The sequence below is a fragment of the Bos indicus x Bos taurus genome, chromosome 17, assembly GCF_003369695.1.
Source record: "Bos indicus x Bos taurus breed Angus x Brahman F1 hybrid chromosome 17, Bos_hybrid_MaternalHap_v2.0, whole genome shotgun sequence".
Lineage (NCBI taxonomy): Eukaryota > Metazoa > Chordata > Mammalia > Artiodactyla > Bovidae > Bos > Bos indicus x Bos taurus.
The window spans coordinates 10,655,704-10,674,401 of NC_040092.1; the positions used below are offsets into that span (position 1 = coordinate 10,655,704).

The window sequence follows — 18,698 nt, forward strand, 5'->3', positions numbered from 1 at the left end:
AGGGAGGAAGGAAGGGGAAACAAAAAAGAAGAGAGGGGCTGCTTCTAGTCTCACCAAATCCCAACTGTCCTCCAAAATGCTAGTCTCCAGTAGGAAGGCCATACGGACTTCAGCCTCAGCTAAATTTAAGCAGCCTGATCCTTCCTGGTCAGGTTCTGAATTCCAAGCAGTAAACAGGTAGCTCCACCCTTCACCCAGCTGGGCTCCTCCCTACCCAATCCTGCCCTGTATCTTGAGGGCAAGGAGAGAAAGTAGTGAGAAGTGGAGGAGAAAGCCAAGCAGAAAGAACAAAAATAGAGAGAGCAGGTGACAAGGAAACAAAGTTCTAAAAAGCATTAGGAATTGTAAGAAGCGGCAAGAGGTAGGAATAATAAAAAATACAGAGAATGAGTCACTAAGAAAAGATAAATGGAGCTGCAAGGGAGAAATGGAATAAAAAAATGGAGAGAAAAATAGGGAAGAAGGGAGTTCTGTTTGAAATCTGTTCCTGTTTAGGGACAATAGCCTGTATTGGGGAAGACAGACTGTATATTCACTCAATTAGTCAGTTTTTAGTAATATCTGGAAAAGGTGTGAAAGAAGAAGGGGTTATTAACGTCTTATATTTATTTAATATTAACATTTTCTTAAATATTCTGTACCAAAATTCCCACCATATAATTACATTAATAAATTACATAATTTAATATGCTTGTGTTTATATACCAACTTTGCATAAAACACTGTTATGAAATATATAAAGACAAAAAAGATACAGACCTAGACTTCCAGGACCTTATACCATAGTAAAAAAAATAACTTGAATTCCAAAATCTTGAATAATTGTCACAAAAAATAATGTACACTGATGGTCATTTGAACATTATCTGGAAGAATTGGAAAAATTTGGACAAAAATTGGGGGAAGGAGAAAGCAGAAGGAAGAATATTTCATTTACATAACTATTTATATTTCATCTAACCATTCCCTCATACATTTCACAAATATTTAATAATGTAAATTCAATCATGAGTAACTTAAATATATTATTCATTTTTTCCCATGAAATTAAGAATATCATGTGCAGTGGAAGATAGGACATTGTTAAGTGGAGGTAGGCTCTAATCACTTTGCTTAAATTATTAGATCAACAAATTAAAATACCAGTATATTTCTGGATCAGAAACTCCTACCACAAAGTCTTAGAGTTTCGAGGCCTCTAATCACACATCTATCTAATAAGGGTGAGGGACTAATTACAGTCTCACCAGTGATAAGAGAATGTTTTTGAACAAAGGACTCTTGTCTCAGTCAAGAACAAATGTCAAACTATTCAGAGAACAGCCACGGCAAATCAGTCTGCTACTTTTGGCAAGAGAACTTTTCTCTTTTGGCCTCTCTTCTAAAACAGCTTATGCCACCAACCAACATTTGGGGATTTACTTTTCTATTTTTCTCTATAAATTAATCCCCTGCCTGTATATTTAGCACTGTTTCCCTCTGACATGTCTTTGGAAACATAATCCTCCCAAATCCTTTTCTACAAGGGCTAATCCAAGCCCAATGATGAAGTGGGTGATATATATTTTCAGTTTTCTCTTTTCTTTTTACTTAGCTCCTTAGCAAGTTAAAACACATCCCAGTTTGCAATGTAATGGGCTACTAGTATATGTTCAGTTCAGTTCAGTTCAGTTGCTCAGTTGTGTCCGACTCTTTGTGACCCCATGAACCACAGCACGCCAGGCCTCCCTGTCCATCACCAACTCCTGGAGTTCAGCCAAACTCCTGTCCATTGAGTCAGTGATGCCATCCAACCATCTCATCCTCTGTCGTCCCCTTCTCCTCCTGCCCTCAATCTTTCCCAGCATCAGGGTCTTTTCAGATGAGTCAGCTCTTCGCATCAGGTGGCCAAAGTACTGGAGTTTCAGCTTCAACATTAGTCCTTCCAACGAACACCCAGGACTGATCTCCTTTAGGATGGACTGGTTGGATCTCCTTGTAGTCCAAGGGACTCTCAAGAGTCTTCTCCAGCACCACAGTTCAAAAGCATCAATTCTTCTGCACTAGTATATGTGCATGTGTGCTAAGTCACTTCAGTCATGTCTGATTCCGTGTGGCCCTATGGACTGTAGCCTGCCAGGCTCCTCTGTCTGTGGGATTCTCCAGGCAAGAATACTAGAGTGGGTTGCTGTGCCCTCCTCCAGGGGATCTTCCCAAACCAGGGATTGAGCCTGAGTCTCTTAAGTCTCCTGGACTGGCAGGTGGGTTCTTGATCACTAGCACCACCTGAGAAGCCCTACTAGTATATATGACATATCAACTTAACAGATACTCACTACATTTCTACCAGAATCAAGTTACTGCAGTGGGTACGAAGTCAAGAAAAACACCTATGTAATAAAGTATTTTAATTAAGCAAAATTAGTACTTAAAGAAAATTTCTAATAATAATCATTACCAGTTATCAAGTGCTTTCTATGTAAGCATTTTAATCCTCAACACAATCTTTGAGGTAAGAAGTATTATTCCTATTTTACAGATGAAGAAATTGAGGCTTAAAGAAGTTGAGTCATTTTCCTTCTGATTACAGAATTAGCAAGTGATAACACCTACAATCAAACTCAGTCAGTCTGATCACAGTTCTTACTCTTAACAGGACAGTGCTACTCACAGGAAACTGGTTAATGGGAAAACAGGGAAAGGTAATTTAAAAAATTAATGGGCCATCAAGAGAATTCTTTTATTAGACAATTTCATCTTAGATATGATAACAAAAGCACAAGCAACAACAGAAAAATATATATATAAATTGGCTTCTTCAAAATTATAAACTTTAGTTCTTCAAAGGATACCGTCAAGACAGTAAAAAAGACAACCCACGACGTATTTATAAACCATATATCTAATAAGGGGATTTGTATATATAGAGAGAATTCCTATAACTCAATAATACAATCCAATTTAAAAATGGGCAACAGGTTTTGTTCTGTTTTTCCTGCACTTCACAGCTTGTAGGATCTTAGTTCCCCAACTAGGGATCCAACCTGAGCTCTGGCAGTGAAAGCACAAAGCCTTAACCACCGGACCACCAGGGAATTCATAGGCAAAGGCTTAAAATTAAAGACTTATCCCAGAAATTATACAAATAATCAATAAACACATGAAAAGATGATCAACATCATAAGCCACCAGGGAAATACAAATTAAAATCACAATGAGATGACATTTCACACCTACTAGGATGGAAACAGGAAACCTCATCTATTCCTGATGGACATGTAAAACATTGCAGCCATTCTGTCAGTTTCACAAAAGGTTAAATATATCCTGTATGGCTCAGCTCCTAGGTATAAACCCAGTTCTACTTCTAGGTATACACCTAAGAGATTAAAACACTATGCTCACACAAAAATTTTGACACAAATATTCATAATAGTGTTATGCATAAGAGACAAAAAGTAGAAACGCCAACGTCCGTCAATTTGGTGAACACATAAATGTGTTAATAAGATGTGCTATACTAGTTCAGTGGAATATTATTCAGCAGTTAAAAGAAGTACTGATACATGCTACATCATGGATGAACCTTGAAGTCATTCAGTTCAGTTCAGTCGCTCAGTCGTGTCCGACTCTTTTCGACCCCATGAATCGCAGCACGCCAGGCCTCCCTGTCCATCACCAACTCCCGGAGTTCACTGAGACTCACGTCCATCGAGTCAGTGATGCCATCCAGCCATCTCATCCTCTGTCGTCCCCTTCTCCTCCTGCCCCCAATCCCTCCCAGCATCAGAGTCTTTTCCAATGAGTCAACTCTTCGCATGAGGTGGCCAAAGTACTGGAGTTTCAGCTTTAGCATCATTCCCTCCAAAGAAATCCCAGGGCTGATCTCCTTTAGAATGGACTGGTTGGATCTCCTTGCAGTCCAAGGGACTCTCAAGAGTCTTCTCCAACACCACACTTCAAAAGCATCAATTCTTCAGCACTCAGCTTTCTTCACAGTCCAACTCTCACACCCATACTTGACCACTGGAAAAACGATAGCCTTGACTGGACAGACCTTTGTTGGCAAAGTAATGTCTCTGCTTTTCAATATGCTATCTAGGTTGGTCATAACTTTCCTTCCAAGGAGTAAGCGTCTTGAAGTCATTAGGCTAGGTGAAAAAGCTAATGACAAAGGGCAACATATTATACAATTTCATTCATACAAAAAGTCCCAAACAGGCAAATTTACAGCGACAGAAAGTAGATTAGTGTTGTTTAGGGTAAGAAAGTTTGGGAGGGAACTGGGGAGTGACTGCTAATGGGTACAGGCTTTCTTTTTAGGGTAATAAAAAATATTTTAAAATTAACTAGTGGTGATAGTTGTACAATTCTACTGGAAACCACTGAATTGTATACTTTAAAAGGATGAATTGTATGGTATCTAAATTGCATCTCAAAACTCTAATGTCTAAAAAAAGGAAGTTTGGGACAAAAGCAAGGAAGGATATTTCCCGTTGCTGAAATTCATGATATAACGATTAATGGATAACATGTTTCTGTCTTTCCTACTGAAAAGAATATTTAGAATAAAAAGTGTAAAACAAACACTGTAAGAGGGAACCGAAGATAAACATTGTAAGAGAGCACCTGACTGCTCTAAATGAATACACCACTCCTCGCCTGAACAAATTACACTCCAGGGCTTTGGTAAAGCTTGGAAGTTAACCCAACAAACCACTGAATGAAATGTGAGAGTTCATGTGAAACTGGAAAAATTGATAAAGTTGTAGAAAACTGTAGAAATTGCTAGAAGTCATAGAAATTGTAGAAAGCCGTTGATAACTAAAACATTTTTATAAGGAGAAAGGACGGTAGACTTGTAATTGTATAGTTATTTGAATACGTACTTAATGTTAAGTCTTTCCTCTAGGACTGCAGGGGGCACATCTGTTCTTTTCACCAGTGTAACCCTTGTCCCCAGAAGTGTGTGAGTAAAAGATGTTCAGTAAATAGTTATTAAACATTGAAAGCTCCTTATAGGAGTACGGGGCTTGGAGAAAATCATACTGTGGAGCAAATCTTCCCTCTGTAACAATTTTTTAATGAGAAGTCTGCCTTAAGTGTTCATTAAGACATCTCTGTCAAAAGAACTACTGTTAATATCACCAAAACCTTCCAGGGGGAAAGCAATTAGCCCTCAGGGAGAGGATAGTGCCAAAGAACAACATGTGATCTCAGAAGGGAATGAAGAAAGAATCAAATTTTGAAAGACAGGCATGGAATAGTTTCTCTCTCATTGACTTGATTCACTTATTCACAGAACAAGAATGTATTGAGCATCTACCATGTGCCAGACACTGTTCTAGGTGCTGGGAACAGTGAACCCAACAGACAAAACAACAAGAAAAACAAAACCAAACTCATCCTTCATGGGAAACAGATACTAAGTAAAATTAAGAAATTATACAGTATGTTAAGTTGAAGAGTGTTATGGAGAAAAAAATAAGGGAGAAAAGAGATGGAAAGCAGACAGTTTGAAGCCCAGTTAGGGGAGAATCTTGAAAATCAAATGCTGTTTTGTCCTGTAGTCAATGTGTGATTGTGTGCTTAGTCACTTAGTCGTGTCTGACTGTGACCCCATGGATGGTAGCCGCCAGTCTCCTCTGTCCATGGAGATTCTCCAGGCAAAAAGACTGGAGAGGGTGGCATGCCCTCCTCCAGGGGATCTTCCCAACCCAGGGATCAAACCCAGATCAAACCCAGGTCTCCCACATTGCAGGCAGATTCTTTATGTTTGAGCCACCAGGGAAGTCCCCTGTAGTCAATAAGGAACTATTATCCACTTCTGAGTATATGAATGCTCAGAGAGAACCGATTTTTTCAAGGATGGTCAGGGTAGATCTTAGGAAGCTGACATTTAAGCAAAGGCTTGAGGGAAATGCAGGAGCCAGCCATAGGAGTATCTTGAAGAAGAAGTGTTCTAGACAAAGAAAGCCAGTATAAAAGCTCTGAGGCAGGAACATGCCTTGTGTATAAGAGAAAGAGCAAAGAGATCAATGAGACTGGGGGGTCATCAGCTTGATGATGTTACGCAAAAAAGATGGGAGAATTTATATATTAGTTGTCTCAGCAGACCATGTCCTTTTCCTTCCTTCTTATTTCACTAAGCCAGCGTGCCTTGCCGCCTCCTCCTTCCTGCTACTGCTGCTAAGTCACTTCAGTCGTGTCCGACTCTGTGCGACCCCATAGACGGCAGCCCACCAGGCTCCCCCATCCCTGGGATTCTCCAGGCAAGAACACTGGAGTGGGTTGCCATTTCCTTCTCCAATGCATGAAAGTGAAAAGTGAAAGTGAAGTCGCTCAGTCGTGTCCGACTCTTATCGATCCCATGGACTGCAGCCTACCAGGCTACCTCCATACAATACCCAGGGTGAGCCTTTTAATTTTCCACATGTGTCAACTGGGATTTTATGACTTCCTAAATATGGAGACTTATACTTGGCTTATTTGTGTAGATGATGGTTGTCAAGGTCCTGAAGTCAAGAAATCTAATTATATCATGAGGTAACTAACTGGGACCAGTGCACTATTGAAAGGGAGCTTAATACAATTACTATATGTTTGCAATTCATAGCAAAATACCAGCGTTTCCCTTTCCTCTCCAACCAAACCACTTCTTTCACTTTTTTCAAAACCCACTTCTAAGCGAATCATGACTAGAAAGTCACTCCTGATCAACCATACTAACCACCACCGATGTACTCTAGGCATTCATATACTCAGAAGTGGAGAACACCTCCTTATTGATTACAGGGGACTTCCCTGGTGCCCCAAACATAAAGAATCCGCCTGCAATGTGGGAGACCTGGGTTTGATCCCTGGGTTGGGAAGATCCCCTGGAGGAAGGCATGCCACCCACTCCAGTCTTTTTGCCTGGAGAATCTCCATGGACAGAGGAGACTGGCGGCTACCATCCATGGGGTCACAAAGAGTCAGACTCGACTAAGTGACTAAGCACACAAGCACACAATGACTACAGGACAAAACAGCATTTGATTTTTAAGATTCTCCCCTAACTGGGCTTAAAACTGTCTTAACTTTCTGTTTCAAGAACTCCTTCAAGCCAAGCCAGTCATTCCCCAAAGCATCATGCTCATTACAACTTCTTTTTAATTTGTTCTTCATCTAAAACATTCTTTCTTCTAAAGCTTAACTCCATTTCCACCTCCTACATGAAGACTTTTTAAACCACTTTACCTCACAGTAATTATCCCTTCCTCCAACTTTTATTCATTTGTCTATGTGGCACATTTTATTTAATAATTTACCAGGGAAAACTCAAATGTTTCTGAACCTTCCCACCACACACACACAGAGGATTCTCTCAAAATTTCTATCTAAACTGGCCATCCAAGATTGGCTATTATCTTTGATGACTCTCTTATACACACATATATACACACGTACACACACACACATTTATTGGACACCTGCAATGGTTACTCCGGGCTTCCCAGGTGGCTCAATGAGAAGACTCCACCTGCCAAAGCAGGAGATGGAGCACACAGGGGTTCGATCCCTAGGTTAAGAAGATCCCCTGGAGAAGTATATGGCTACCCACCCCTATACTCTTGCCTGGAGAATCCCCTGGACAGAGCAGCTTGGTGGGCTACTGTCCCTGGGGTTGCAAAAGAGTTGGACACGACTCAGTGACTATACAACAGCACAACAATGGTTAATTTGGTGCTAAATCACTGCAGATGGTGATTGCAGCCATGAAATTAAAAGACTCGTACTCCTTGGAAGGAAAGTTATGACCAACCTAGACAGCATATTGAAAAGCAGAGACATTACTTTGCCAACAAAGGTCCGTCTAGACAGGGCTATGGTTTTTCCAGTGGTCAAGTATGGGTGTGAGAGTTGGACTGTGAAGAAAGCTGAGTGCTGAAGAATTGATGCTTTTGAAGTGTGGTGTTGGAGAAGACTCTTGAGAGTCCCTTGGACTGTGAGGAGATCAAACCAGACCATTCTGAAGGAGATCAGCCCTGGGATTTCTTTGGAGGGAATGATGCTAAAGCTGAAACTCCAGTACTTTGGCCACCTCATGCGAAGAGTTGACTCATTGGAAAAGACTCTGATGCTGGGAGGCATTGGGGGCAGGAGGAGAAGGGGACAACAGAGGATGAGATGGCTGGATGGCATCACTGACTCGATGGACGTGAGTCTCAGTGAACTCCGGGAGTTGGTGATGGACAGGGAGGCCTGGCATGCTGCGATTCATGGGGTCGCAAAGAGTCGGATACGACTGAGTGACTGAACTGAACTGAACTGAAGCCCCTTATAATGTGTTATGTAACTTATTCTTTTATCAGCACATCCATTTGTTCATCAAGTCTTGTGAAATCTACCCTATAAAAGTTTCAATCCCATCCTCATCTCTTCATCTTTACTGTTAGGATCTATTACAGGACCTTAGTCTCTCCCACCAAGACTACTGCAATGAATTTCCCTGCCCTCAGCTTTCTGCCTTCCAGTGCACCCCCTTTATTGCTGAGTGACAGCAAATCTAAGTCACTCTCCTGGATAAAACCTCTGGTGGCTCCAAACCTGTTATCTTGATGAGACCCTTAACAACGCAACCCCCGTTTACCGCCACAGATTCATTATACTTTCCCCCTTGCTAGAAATACTCTTTGGTGTTTGCCTTATAAACACCTTTTTTCAAGACCCAGCCACCAGAGGTTTTCCCATCCAGAACTTTCCTTGACACTCCTGGCTGACTGAATCTCCATTTGTGTTTGCACGAAATTAATAGTCTTATTTTCTACCAATTACATTATAATGGTTATAAGGCCATTTCCACGCCTCCACCGCCCACCACTGAGTCTGTTCAGTACACAGCTCTGCATTCTGTATTCCCGCGGGCAAAACCAGGATACGGTGCAAACTACCCTGAACAAACACTGGTTGAAGACAATTACTAGAACTTTCAAAAAATTTTTCAGAGAGCCTAGACCATAGGTAGACCTATGTCCTATGTCAACTTTCAAGGAAGCCTATTTTTATAGGAGCCCGGAGCCTCCCTGGTGAGGCACTCACCAGAGCAGGCCTAATATCGGACTTGGGCAGCGGCAGAAAAGGCCTGACCACCACACTGACGAAGAGTTGAGTCTCACTGTCCAACTCCGGTCGCGGCTGAGGGAGCGGAGTGTGACTGACTGAGGAAAATACTGGGCCACCTGGCGGAGGGGTAGTTGCAATCAGACTGGCTAACAAAGTAGCAACAGGTCCCAGCCGACTGCCTGACGGGCTAGAGGCAGAAACAAATGAAAGCCTGCCTCGCCGCCTTCGAAAAAGAGGAGAGACAGCAAACGAAAAGTTGCTAACACGTCAAAGACGAGCTTCTCGCCGCGCCTCAGGCGGAGCATGAGCGGAAAAGGCCAGGTAGAGGGCCAACCTCGCAGAGTGCGCGTGCGCAGCAGACTCTCCTTCGCCTCCTCCGCTTCCTCATCCCCTCCCCCAGCCTCCCCGGCACTGCCGTCCGTCCCCCACCCCCTACGCGGCCCCGCCTTCTCACCCTCGACCCGTGCGGGCTTCGCCGAGTGCGCACGCGCGGCAGCTCCATTTCCCCGCCCCTCACGTGGCTCCTCCCTCTCAGCCTAGGCCGGCGTGTGCTCGGTGGGCTGTACACGTGCGCGCACCCGAGCCTGGCCGCCTAAACTTCGTGGTCCCTGGGTCAGCGTTTTCTCCACTACAGCCTTCCCAGCACCTACTGCCAGAATCCGGCGTTATGGCTGCCGCCATTCCCCGCGCCGCTTCTCTCTCCCCATTATTTCCCCTTCTGTTCCTCCTCTCCGCGCCGCAAGACAGCAGTGGCCTGCACACCAAGGGCGCCCTTCCCCTGGATACAATCACTTTCTACAAGGTAAAGGGGCCGGGGATCTAGCGCTCAGGTGCAGCCAGACCGCCCAGGGGAGCGCGCACCCGTGAGGGGACGCAGGGGACTGACAGCTGGCAGGAGGTGGTCTGTAGCGACGGTCCGGGGACTTCCCACCGTCCTGTAGGACTGATGGACTCTGGGCCCAGACCGTATCCTGACCATAGAGCATATGATCGAGGGTCCCCAAACACCTTTGCAGTATTTGCATTTGCTTCTTCTTTTGCTAAAGAATTGCGGAGATGCAGCCTTCCCGTCGCCTAAGGGAAGAGGGCGGTGCCGGGCGAGACCCAATCCTTGAGTCCCAAGTTGGAGTACCGGAGGGCGGTGCGAGGCGGATGCCATCCAGCTCCAAGCAGAGCTGAGGCGAAGGTCGAAAGGCGGCTTGTTAGCCTGCGTTTCAGCGCCCCTCTCGCGTTGGCTTCGATTGCAACCACTATATTCTGCGTCTCCTTAAAAAGTGCAGGTTTTAAGAATAAGTTTCGGTTCTTCCACTCTAGTGAATGTCTTGGGCCTGGTGACAGATAAAATCGGGTCGAGACATGGAAGAATTCGCCTCTACCCCTGCCTCCATATTTACAGAATTAGGGTCTTGGCCTGGGTAAATGGACTTTGGGAATGTTGAAGGCTGAATGCAGTCCCAGTCCTCTAATTTTGCACCCACTGGCACCTTTCTAACCTTGCCCGTTGTGATGGGCAAGCTGAGTGTTGAGAGAGAGCCATTCGTTTTATTTTCTTAATTTGTACCCATTGCTGGGAAGTGAAACCAAGAAGTGGAGCGCTAAATCTGTCTCATTTGGTTGAACTCAGTATTTTTGAAAGGGTTCCCCGTTGTGGAGTTGGCACCTGTGGCTCACTGAATGCAAAGTTTCAAGAATTCAAAAGTGTAGGTATGACCAGTTGGTTGTCAGGCACACCCCCACAGTACCCTTTGCTTTGGGGGCCTTTCTTGGCAAAGGGAACCCGCTACCACCCAAGCATGGATATGGTATAACATCACAGACCAAATGTGACTTAGAGGGAAACTTCGCACTGTTAACGGTAGCAGTATTTCCTCATCGACTGGTGTGTCTCCATCTTTATAGCTACCACCCTAGTCTAGGCTATATCTTAAGTAGTTTCCTCACTAGTCTCCAGATTTTCACTCTGGAGCCTCTCAGTCGGCTCACACGGTAGCTGACTTCCTGCATGATCTGATCCCTGCTTCCCTCTTCCTTTCATCGAACCTTAACGATTCCCCTCTTTGTCCCCTCTGCTTCAACCACCCTTGTAGTGCTCTGTCCTCTGGCTATTCCTAGCTCCTTATTGCCTTAGGCCCTTGTACTTGCAGTTCTTTGTGAGTAGAACATTCTTGGCTCAATCTTTGAAAGGTTGGTTGCTCCTCTTCATTCAGGCTTGGGTTAAATGTTATCTTTTCAAATTACCTCCACCCCCTCCACTCCAGGGGTTTTTCTGGTGGCTCACACAGGAAAAAATCTGCCCGTAGTGCAGGAAACCTGGGTTCCATCCTGGGTCAGGGAGATCCCCTGGAGAAGGGAATGGCTACCCACTCCAGTATTGCCTGGAGAATCCCCATGGACAGAGGATCCTGGCAGGCTACAGTCCACAGGGTTTCAGAGTTGCACACAACGGAGTGATAAACACTTTAGCTTTCTCAATTTCCCCCTCGTGCAATCTGAAGTGCCAGTCACATTGCTCTGTTTGATTTCTCTGAACTCTCATCACTGTTTTTTTTTTTCCTTGCCTAGTGTATTGTCACCCACTCCAGTGTTCTTGCCCAGAGAATCCCAGGGACGGGGGAGCCTGGTGGGCTGCCGTCTATGGGGCTGCACAGAGTTGGACACCACTGAAGTGACTTAGCAGCAGCAGTAGCAGCAGTGTATTGTCTCCCACACTAGAATATTATATACTTATGAAGGACTACCTTGTCTGTCTTGTTCACTGATCATCTGCACGACCTAGACCTGTTACCTAGAAGATGCTCAGTAATAATCTGTTGACTGAACAAATGTTTTCTCCAATCTGTTTCTAAATCTCACTCTCTTCCATCACTGTAGAACAAAAGGGGAGCTTCCTAGGGTCACTGTATCCATGGGTCTTTCTGTGATCTCCAGTGTTGTTTTTTGTTTGTTTGTTTCTTGCCCTTTACGATCACTAAAAATAAGAGACCCTGTCTGTTTCCTTTAGTTCTGTGTTCACTTAGAACAGTGCCTGGCAATGATAGGCTGTCAGTACCTTTTAATTCAATGAATGAATGATGAACTCATCAATACATTGAAGAAACAAGGTGCCTAAATGTAGGTTAATGTGAAGCAGATTCCCCAAGGATGAGGAAAGGAGAGAGATTTCTAAAGCAGTTCAAAGGTACAGATTGAGTAAGAGAACAAGAAAAAATTAATCATGCAAATGTTTGCCATTCAAACGAGGGCTTCACTTGTGGCTCAGCTGGTAAAGAATCCACCTGCAGTGAGGGAGACCTGGGTTTGATCCCTGGGTTGGGAAGATCCCCTGGAGAAGGGAAAGGCTACCCACTGCAGTATTCTGGCCTGGAGAATTCCATGGACCATATATAGTCCATGGGGTTGCAAAGAGTGGGACACGACTTAGCGACTTTCACTTTGCCATTCAAAACCATTCTGTGATGGCTAAAAATGGTGAAAATAAAAGATGAAGTCCTCTCTGTTCTATTTCAGTATTAAACCACTGTATGATTATTAATTCTGGAGAAGGGAATGGCAACCCACTCTAGTATTCTTGTCTGGAAAATGCCACAGACAGAGGAGCCTGGTGAACTACAGTCCATGGGGTCATAGAGTCAGACACGACTGAGTGACCTAACACACACACATACACACACAGAGACATGATTATTAATATTATTCTGTAATATAAATGGAGCTCCCTTTGAAGGTAGGTTATCACGTATTTTTGTAAAAAATTTTCTCCTTGGACATGTTGCATCTGCTACCAAAGCCTACCCTGGGTTTGTTCATTCATTAGATATTTTTGGAATATCTGTCACATGCTAGGTGATGTTGGGCACTAGGGATACAGCAGAAAACAGGTAAGAGAGGGTTCCTATTCTCATAAATGTATATTCTAGTGGAGAGGACTGACAACAAGCAAATAAGGATTTCAGAGAGTGATTAATGCAGTGAAGAAACTGGTGCAGGGTGGCATGATAGAGTTCCATGGAAAGGAAGCAGAATTAGATGGTATGAGCACAGGAGGCCTCTGTTAGAGAGGACATTTGTACTCAGCTTTGATAACCATGGAAAGGCCCAGGGAAAGGGCACTCCAGCCAGTAGAGACAGCAAATGAAAAGGACCTGGGTAGGAATATTTGTTGAAACTAAAATAAGGCCAAATGGGCCAGAGGGATGTGATCTGATTTATATTTTTAAGTCTTCCCTGCTTGTTAGGCTCCAGAGCTCAGACTTCTGGGGATCAGTGACCATTTAAAGATTACCTGTTCTGGACTCTACTCCCTCTTCCTTTGTGTCCCTGGGCACTGTTATTTATTTTTTAAAACCAAATGGACAGCAAACAAAATAAGGAACACACACTAACAAAAAGTGGAATAGTGTCAGCTTGATTTAATTACAGCAGTGATTGCCTGTGTTGAAAAATTAACCAGCCATGATGACTTTGATTAGAAAAATAAAAGGTTGTAGGAGGGAAAGCAGTGCTACTGACCTGAGGGAGCTTATTAGATAAAAATCTGTGCATTGGGTAAAACCATCAAAGTGAAGTTTTGCATTTCCTCGTTAAGTTAAACATAGAATTGCTATATGACCCTGCAGTTCCACTCCTAGGTATGTTCCCAGAAGAGCTGAAAAGAGGTGTTCAGACAAAAGCCTATACACAAGTGTTTATAACAACACTATTCACAAATAACTCTAAGGTGGAAACAACCCAAATATCCCTCAACTGATGAATGGATAAACAAAATATGATATATCCATACAATGGAATATTTATTTGGCCATAAAAAGGAATGAAATGCTGATGCATGCTACAGCATGAATGAATCTTGAAAACGTTATGCTAAGTGAAAGAAGCCAGACACAAAAAGTCACTTAGGAGGAGGACTGAGGAATGACGGCTTAATGGATATGTGGCTTCTTTTCAATGATGAAAATGGAAGATATTCTGGAAGTAGGTATTAGTGATGGTTGTGCAGCATAGTTAATGCGATAAATTCCACTGAATTGTACACTTTAAAATGGCAAATTTTATGTGATGTAAATTTTACAATTAAAATAAAAATCTTGATCCTGACAGTTTAGAACCTAGAAATCTAATGTAACTGCTTACGTTAACCAGTCTAAACTGATCTAACTGGTTTAGAGAGGGGACACTGTCCCAAGCCTAGCCTCTCAGCAACTTCCTGTGAACCCTGAAATTACAGAGTTCAAACTCTGGACCTCCGCACCAGAGTGTCTTTCATGGTGCCAGCTCCTTTATAGATGGTTGGTTGGCTCCAGAAAGGCCCCCTGGGATGATGGGTGTGACAGGGGCTAACCTAGTGTGTGCCAAGGGTAGGCTTCCGTAGTCTTAACTTACCAAAAGGGCCACTGGAAGAGAAGGCCTTAGAACGTCTACAGCATTGCTTATTGCAGACAGTTTGATTTGTGTGAGCAACTACTTAATGGGGTCCCCGGGACACAGCAAACATCATCAAATTGTTAAATGAATCGAGGGATGAAGAACGAATGAATGAATGTTTGTGAAAGCTTGTCTCCCTCGTGGGCTTGGTTTCCACGCTGAAAGAGGTCCCTTGGGAAAGGGAATTAGCCCCAAAGGTCCTTGGGAACCCTTACTTGCTCAGCTCTATGTGCCCTCAGGTCATTCCCAAAAGCAAGTTCGTCCTGGTGAAGTTTGACACCCAGTACCCCTATGGTGAGAAGCAGGATGAGTTCAAGCGTCTGGCTGAAAACTCAGCTTCCAGTGATGATCTCCTGGTGGCAGAGGTGGGGATCTCAGGTATGGATAAGTCTGGAATGACTGAGGAGGGCAGAGGGAGAAGAAACTAGGGGTTACTTCCCTGTTTGTCAGAACATCCCAGCATCTTTCTGTCTGAGCCACACACGTCTAGTGTAAATGGGGTCATTGCCTTTCAAGGAGTCTGGTACCCACGGCAGGCTTAGCTTGAGCAGATTCTATGACCACAGAAACTCAGCTCAAATGTTTACTGTGTGCCAGGCCACTGTGCCGAGTATTTTACATGTATGTCATCCTTGTGGCAGCTCTGTGAAAAGTCTTATGATCCCCAAATGAAGAAACAGATGCTTAGAGAAACTTGCTCAAGATTATAAAGTGACAGGCCTAGGACTGGAAGCCCACACCTCCTATACCACTACCCAGTAATAGGTGGTCTTGGTGAGGTATAAGCAACTAGTTGTCGTCGTGTCAGCCCTTGGGGCTGCTACTGCCTGCTGGGAAAGACAGCAAATAGTAACAGCTACCACATGGTGGACTTCCCTGGTGGCTCAGTGGTAAAGAATCCACCTGCCAATGGAGGAGACGCAGGTTCGATCCCTGGGTCGGAAAGACGCCCTGGAGGAGGGAACGGCAACCCACTCCAGTATTCTTGCCTGGGCAATCCCTGGACAGAGGAGCCTAATGGGCTACAGTCCATGGGGTTGCAAAGGAGTCAGACACATCTGAGCAACCAAAACCACCACCCCCACATATTAAACGCTTAACTCTGCCAGGTTAAGTGGCACATATCCCCTTATTGGGTCCTCCCAAGAGCCCTCAAGTGTTAGGGTCCGTGTTCATTACCTACCACACATTCCCTCAGCTCTGGCCAGACTATACTTTGTAACCCTTAAACACACACAGGTCATTCCTGCCTCAGAGCTTTTGCACTTGCAGTCCTTTCTGCCCAAAACACTTCCCACATCTTGATATGTCTGGCTGCTTCGTTTTCAGGTCCATGAGTTCATGTCATCTTCACAGGGAGGCCTTCTCACCCAGTCACTGTGTCACCGTTTCATTTTTGTCATGGCACTAATCACTTCACGTTCTTTTGTTTATTATCTCTTCTCACCCTTTGAAGAGTGTAAGCTCTGCGGTCAGGGAGTGTGGTACTCTTAATCACAACTAAATCCCGAGCACTTAAGAGGACAGTCCCTGGCACGTAGTGGCACGTATAATAAATATGCAGAATTCCCCCTTTTCAAATGAGGAAAGTGAAGGTCACAGAGGTTAAAGGACTTGACTAATGCCACACGGTTAGGGAGTAGCAGAGGAGGAGTTCTGACAGCCGGAATTCTCCTCAGCTCAGATAGGCCTCACAGCAACCTCCCGCCATGCCTTCCTCAGGGTCTTGTTCCTCATTTCTGGTTTCCATTCACAGATTATGGCGACAAGCTGAATATGGAGCTGAGTGAGAAATACAAGCTGGACAAAGAGAACTACCCAATCTTCTATCTCTTCCAGGATGGGGACTTTGAGAACCCAGTCCTGTATAGTGGGGCAGTTAAGGTTGGAGCCATCCAGCGCTGGCTAAAGGGACATGGGATCTACCTAGGTATGCCTGGTTGCCTGCCTGCATATGACACCCTTGCTGGGGAGTTCATCAGGGCCTCTGGTGTGGAGGCCCGCCAGTCCCTCTTGAAGCAGGGGCAGGACAACCTTGCGAGTGTGAAGGAGACTGACAAGAAGTGGGCCGAGCAATACCTTAAGATCATGGGAAAGATCTTGGACCAAGGTGAGGATTTCCCAGCATCGGAGATGACCAGGATCACCAAGCTGATTGAGAAGAACAAGATGAGTGATGGGAAGAAGGAAGAACTCCAGAAGAGCTTAAACATTTTGACTGCCTTCCAGAAGAAGGGGGGTGAGAAGGAGGAGCTGTGAGAAGGCACTCCAGGGTTTGGTGGGGTGGGGAGGGGTAAGTTACCTTCTGGCTGTGAAACTCTCCTGGGATATAACGGAATTTTAGGAAAAGTGGCATGAAACCAGAAATCTGAGCATGCGTGGATACTGACGCTGACGTGACTATGCTTGGAACATCTCTGTAGCCGGTCGCGGACAGCTGGTGAACACTTAGATGGCTTTTGAAATTCCCCCTCAGAAGGAATTGGTGCTATAAAGAGGAGTATACTGCCCAGGTTCTTGAAAGGTATGATTCTGATCCCAATTAAAGTTTCTGTGTTTTCGTTAAGTAGACCTGTAGCCATTCAGTTTTCTTTTACAAATTATACTTTGGCCTGTGGCCTACTTTTTCCTTGAAACTTATTTTTTTTAAAGCTAAGGTGGTGTGGAATCTGCTCTACCAGGGTAACAGACTATCCTGGTAACTCTGTGGAAACTAGGCTGAGCTCAAGACCTACCTTTAATTTCCTTTCCACAGGTCTTCAGATTCAGGTGGACTGATTGCAGCTGATTGAATGCATTGTCCGTTTTCTGGTCCTTGAAGCTGAATAGCAGTAAATTCTTTCCCATGCTCCGTGAGATACATATAACAGATTCTTAGTTTTACCAATATAACCTGGTAGGTTTCTTTAAGAGTTGCATTTAGACAGCTAAATGATATAACTCAGTTCAATTTGAAAGTTTCTTTAGAAAGGGATTGTTTTCCATCTAAATCACCTTGTCGCTGTTGATTACTCAGTAACCACCAGCTTTTTAATAAGCAGAGTGGGAGAGCACTGTACTGACTTTCAAATCTCTTCTCACACTTCCATACTTAACTATTTGAAAATATCAAATGGCAGCTTATAAAATGTCTAACTGTACCCACACAAAGAAATTTAAGTTGAGCAGTGTTGGCAAGTAAAACTTTCAATTCTTTGTTCCTCCATTTCAGCCAGATTGGGTATTTAAAATCACTGGAAACAAAAAATACAGCAAAACTCATGTGTTTAATTGGATGGAACAACAACAACAAAAATCCCACAGCTTAGGCTAACAATTCAAACCAACTAGATAAAAAATGTTTAAGCCTAAACACCTGCCCATAGCCAGCATGGATACTCTCAATATTTGACAAAAGAAGAACTATTTAGATATTAGGCCCAATAATTTCAATATATCCCCTACTCATCATTTCAGTTCTAACTGAAAAATCTGGAAGATCTTTTTCCATGCTTCTCACTGGTAAACTTGTTGAGCTGTTCTAATTTTTTCTCATCTACCTTAAAACAGTCATTTCCAAAGAATGAAGTATTCATTGTCTTATAGAAATTAGAGTAAGACAAATGACAGGTAGAGAAAGGACTCTAAAACTAAATTCAGTCCTTGAACGTGGTCCCATTTCTCAACTGTAAGGGGAAAGATAGAAAAGTGGCAACCCACCCAAGGGCATTTCATTGGATGGGTCCATGCCCTCTATCATTATAAGCCTAGGGTCTTGAGTTGAAGAAATGCGGGCTGTTGGATAGGACTGGATTGTCATACATCAAAGACTCTTTGCATAAATATTTTTCATTAAAGGTAGGCTGTGTTTCTCATTTAGAATCTGCAGTGATTTGTATATGCCACACAAAAATCTTCCCTAACATGTCCAATGGATTCCTTCCCTCTACTTCTTAGCATATAATTACTAATATTCTGTGGCTCAGATGCTACTAACTAGACTGTAATAAAGGCTATGGCTTCCTACAATCAAATGCTACACAATTTTTAAGGGAATTTCCAGATAAACTGAAGCACAATGAGCCCCTGGAGCCAACATGAGTCCTGTTCTAAAGAACCTGCAAGTTATCTCAAATAGTGCCAAGGGTAATTTTACTAATAGTCCTTGGTAATTGGTGGTATACACACACACACGAGGCATTAGAATTGCTTTA

General features: G+C 43.7%; 2 protein-coding genes across 6 annotated transcripts in view; one reads left to right on the top strand and one right to left on the bottom strand.

The window, feature by feature from the left end:
* Positions 1 to 9,451, bottom strand: part of TMEM116 (transmembrane protein 116) — a 37,625-nt gene extending 28,174 nt beyond the window's left edge. For 3 of the 5 annotated variants that reach the window (XM_027566612.1, XM_027566611.1, XM_027566609.1), the window contains exon 1: positions 55 to 192. In XM_027566612.1, coding sequence (XP_027422413.1) covers positions 55 to 102 — 48 coding nt within the window. In that variant the 5' untranslated portion in view covers positions 103 to 192. Of the gene's footprint in view, positions 1 to 54; positions 194 to 9,060 lie in introns of those variants that run through there. The other 2 variants (XM_027566610.1, XM_027566613.1) reach the window with 2 other exon arrangements.
* A 152-nt stretch (positions 9,452 to 9,603) lies between these two features.
* On the top strand, positions 9,604 to 17,076 carry ERP29 (endoplasmic reticulum protein 29). Its single transcript, XM_027566615.1, has 3 exons — positions 9,604 to 9,886; positions 14,745 to 14,883; positions 16,262 to 17,076. The coding sequence occupies exons 1-3, from the start codon at positions 9,752 to 9,754 to the stop codon at positions 16,762 to 16,764; spliced, it is 777 nt and encodes a 258-aa protein (XP_027422416.1). The 5' UTR covers positions 9,604 to 9,751; the 3' UTR covers positions 16,765 to 17,076.
* The last annotated feature ends 1,622 nt before the right edge of the window (positions 17,077 to 18,698 follow it).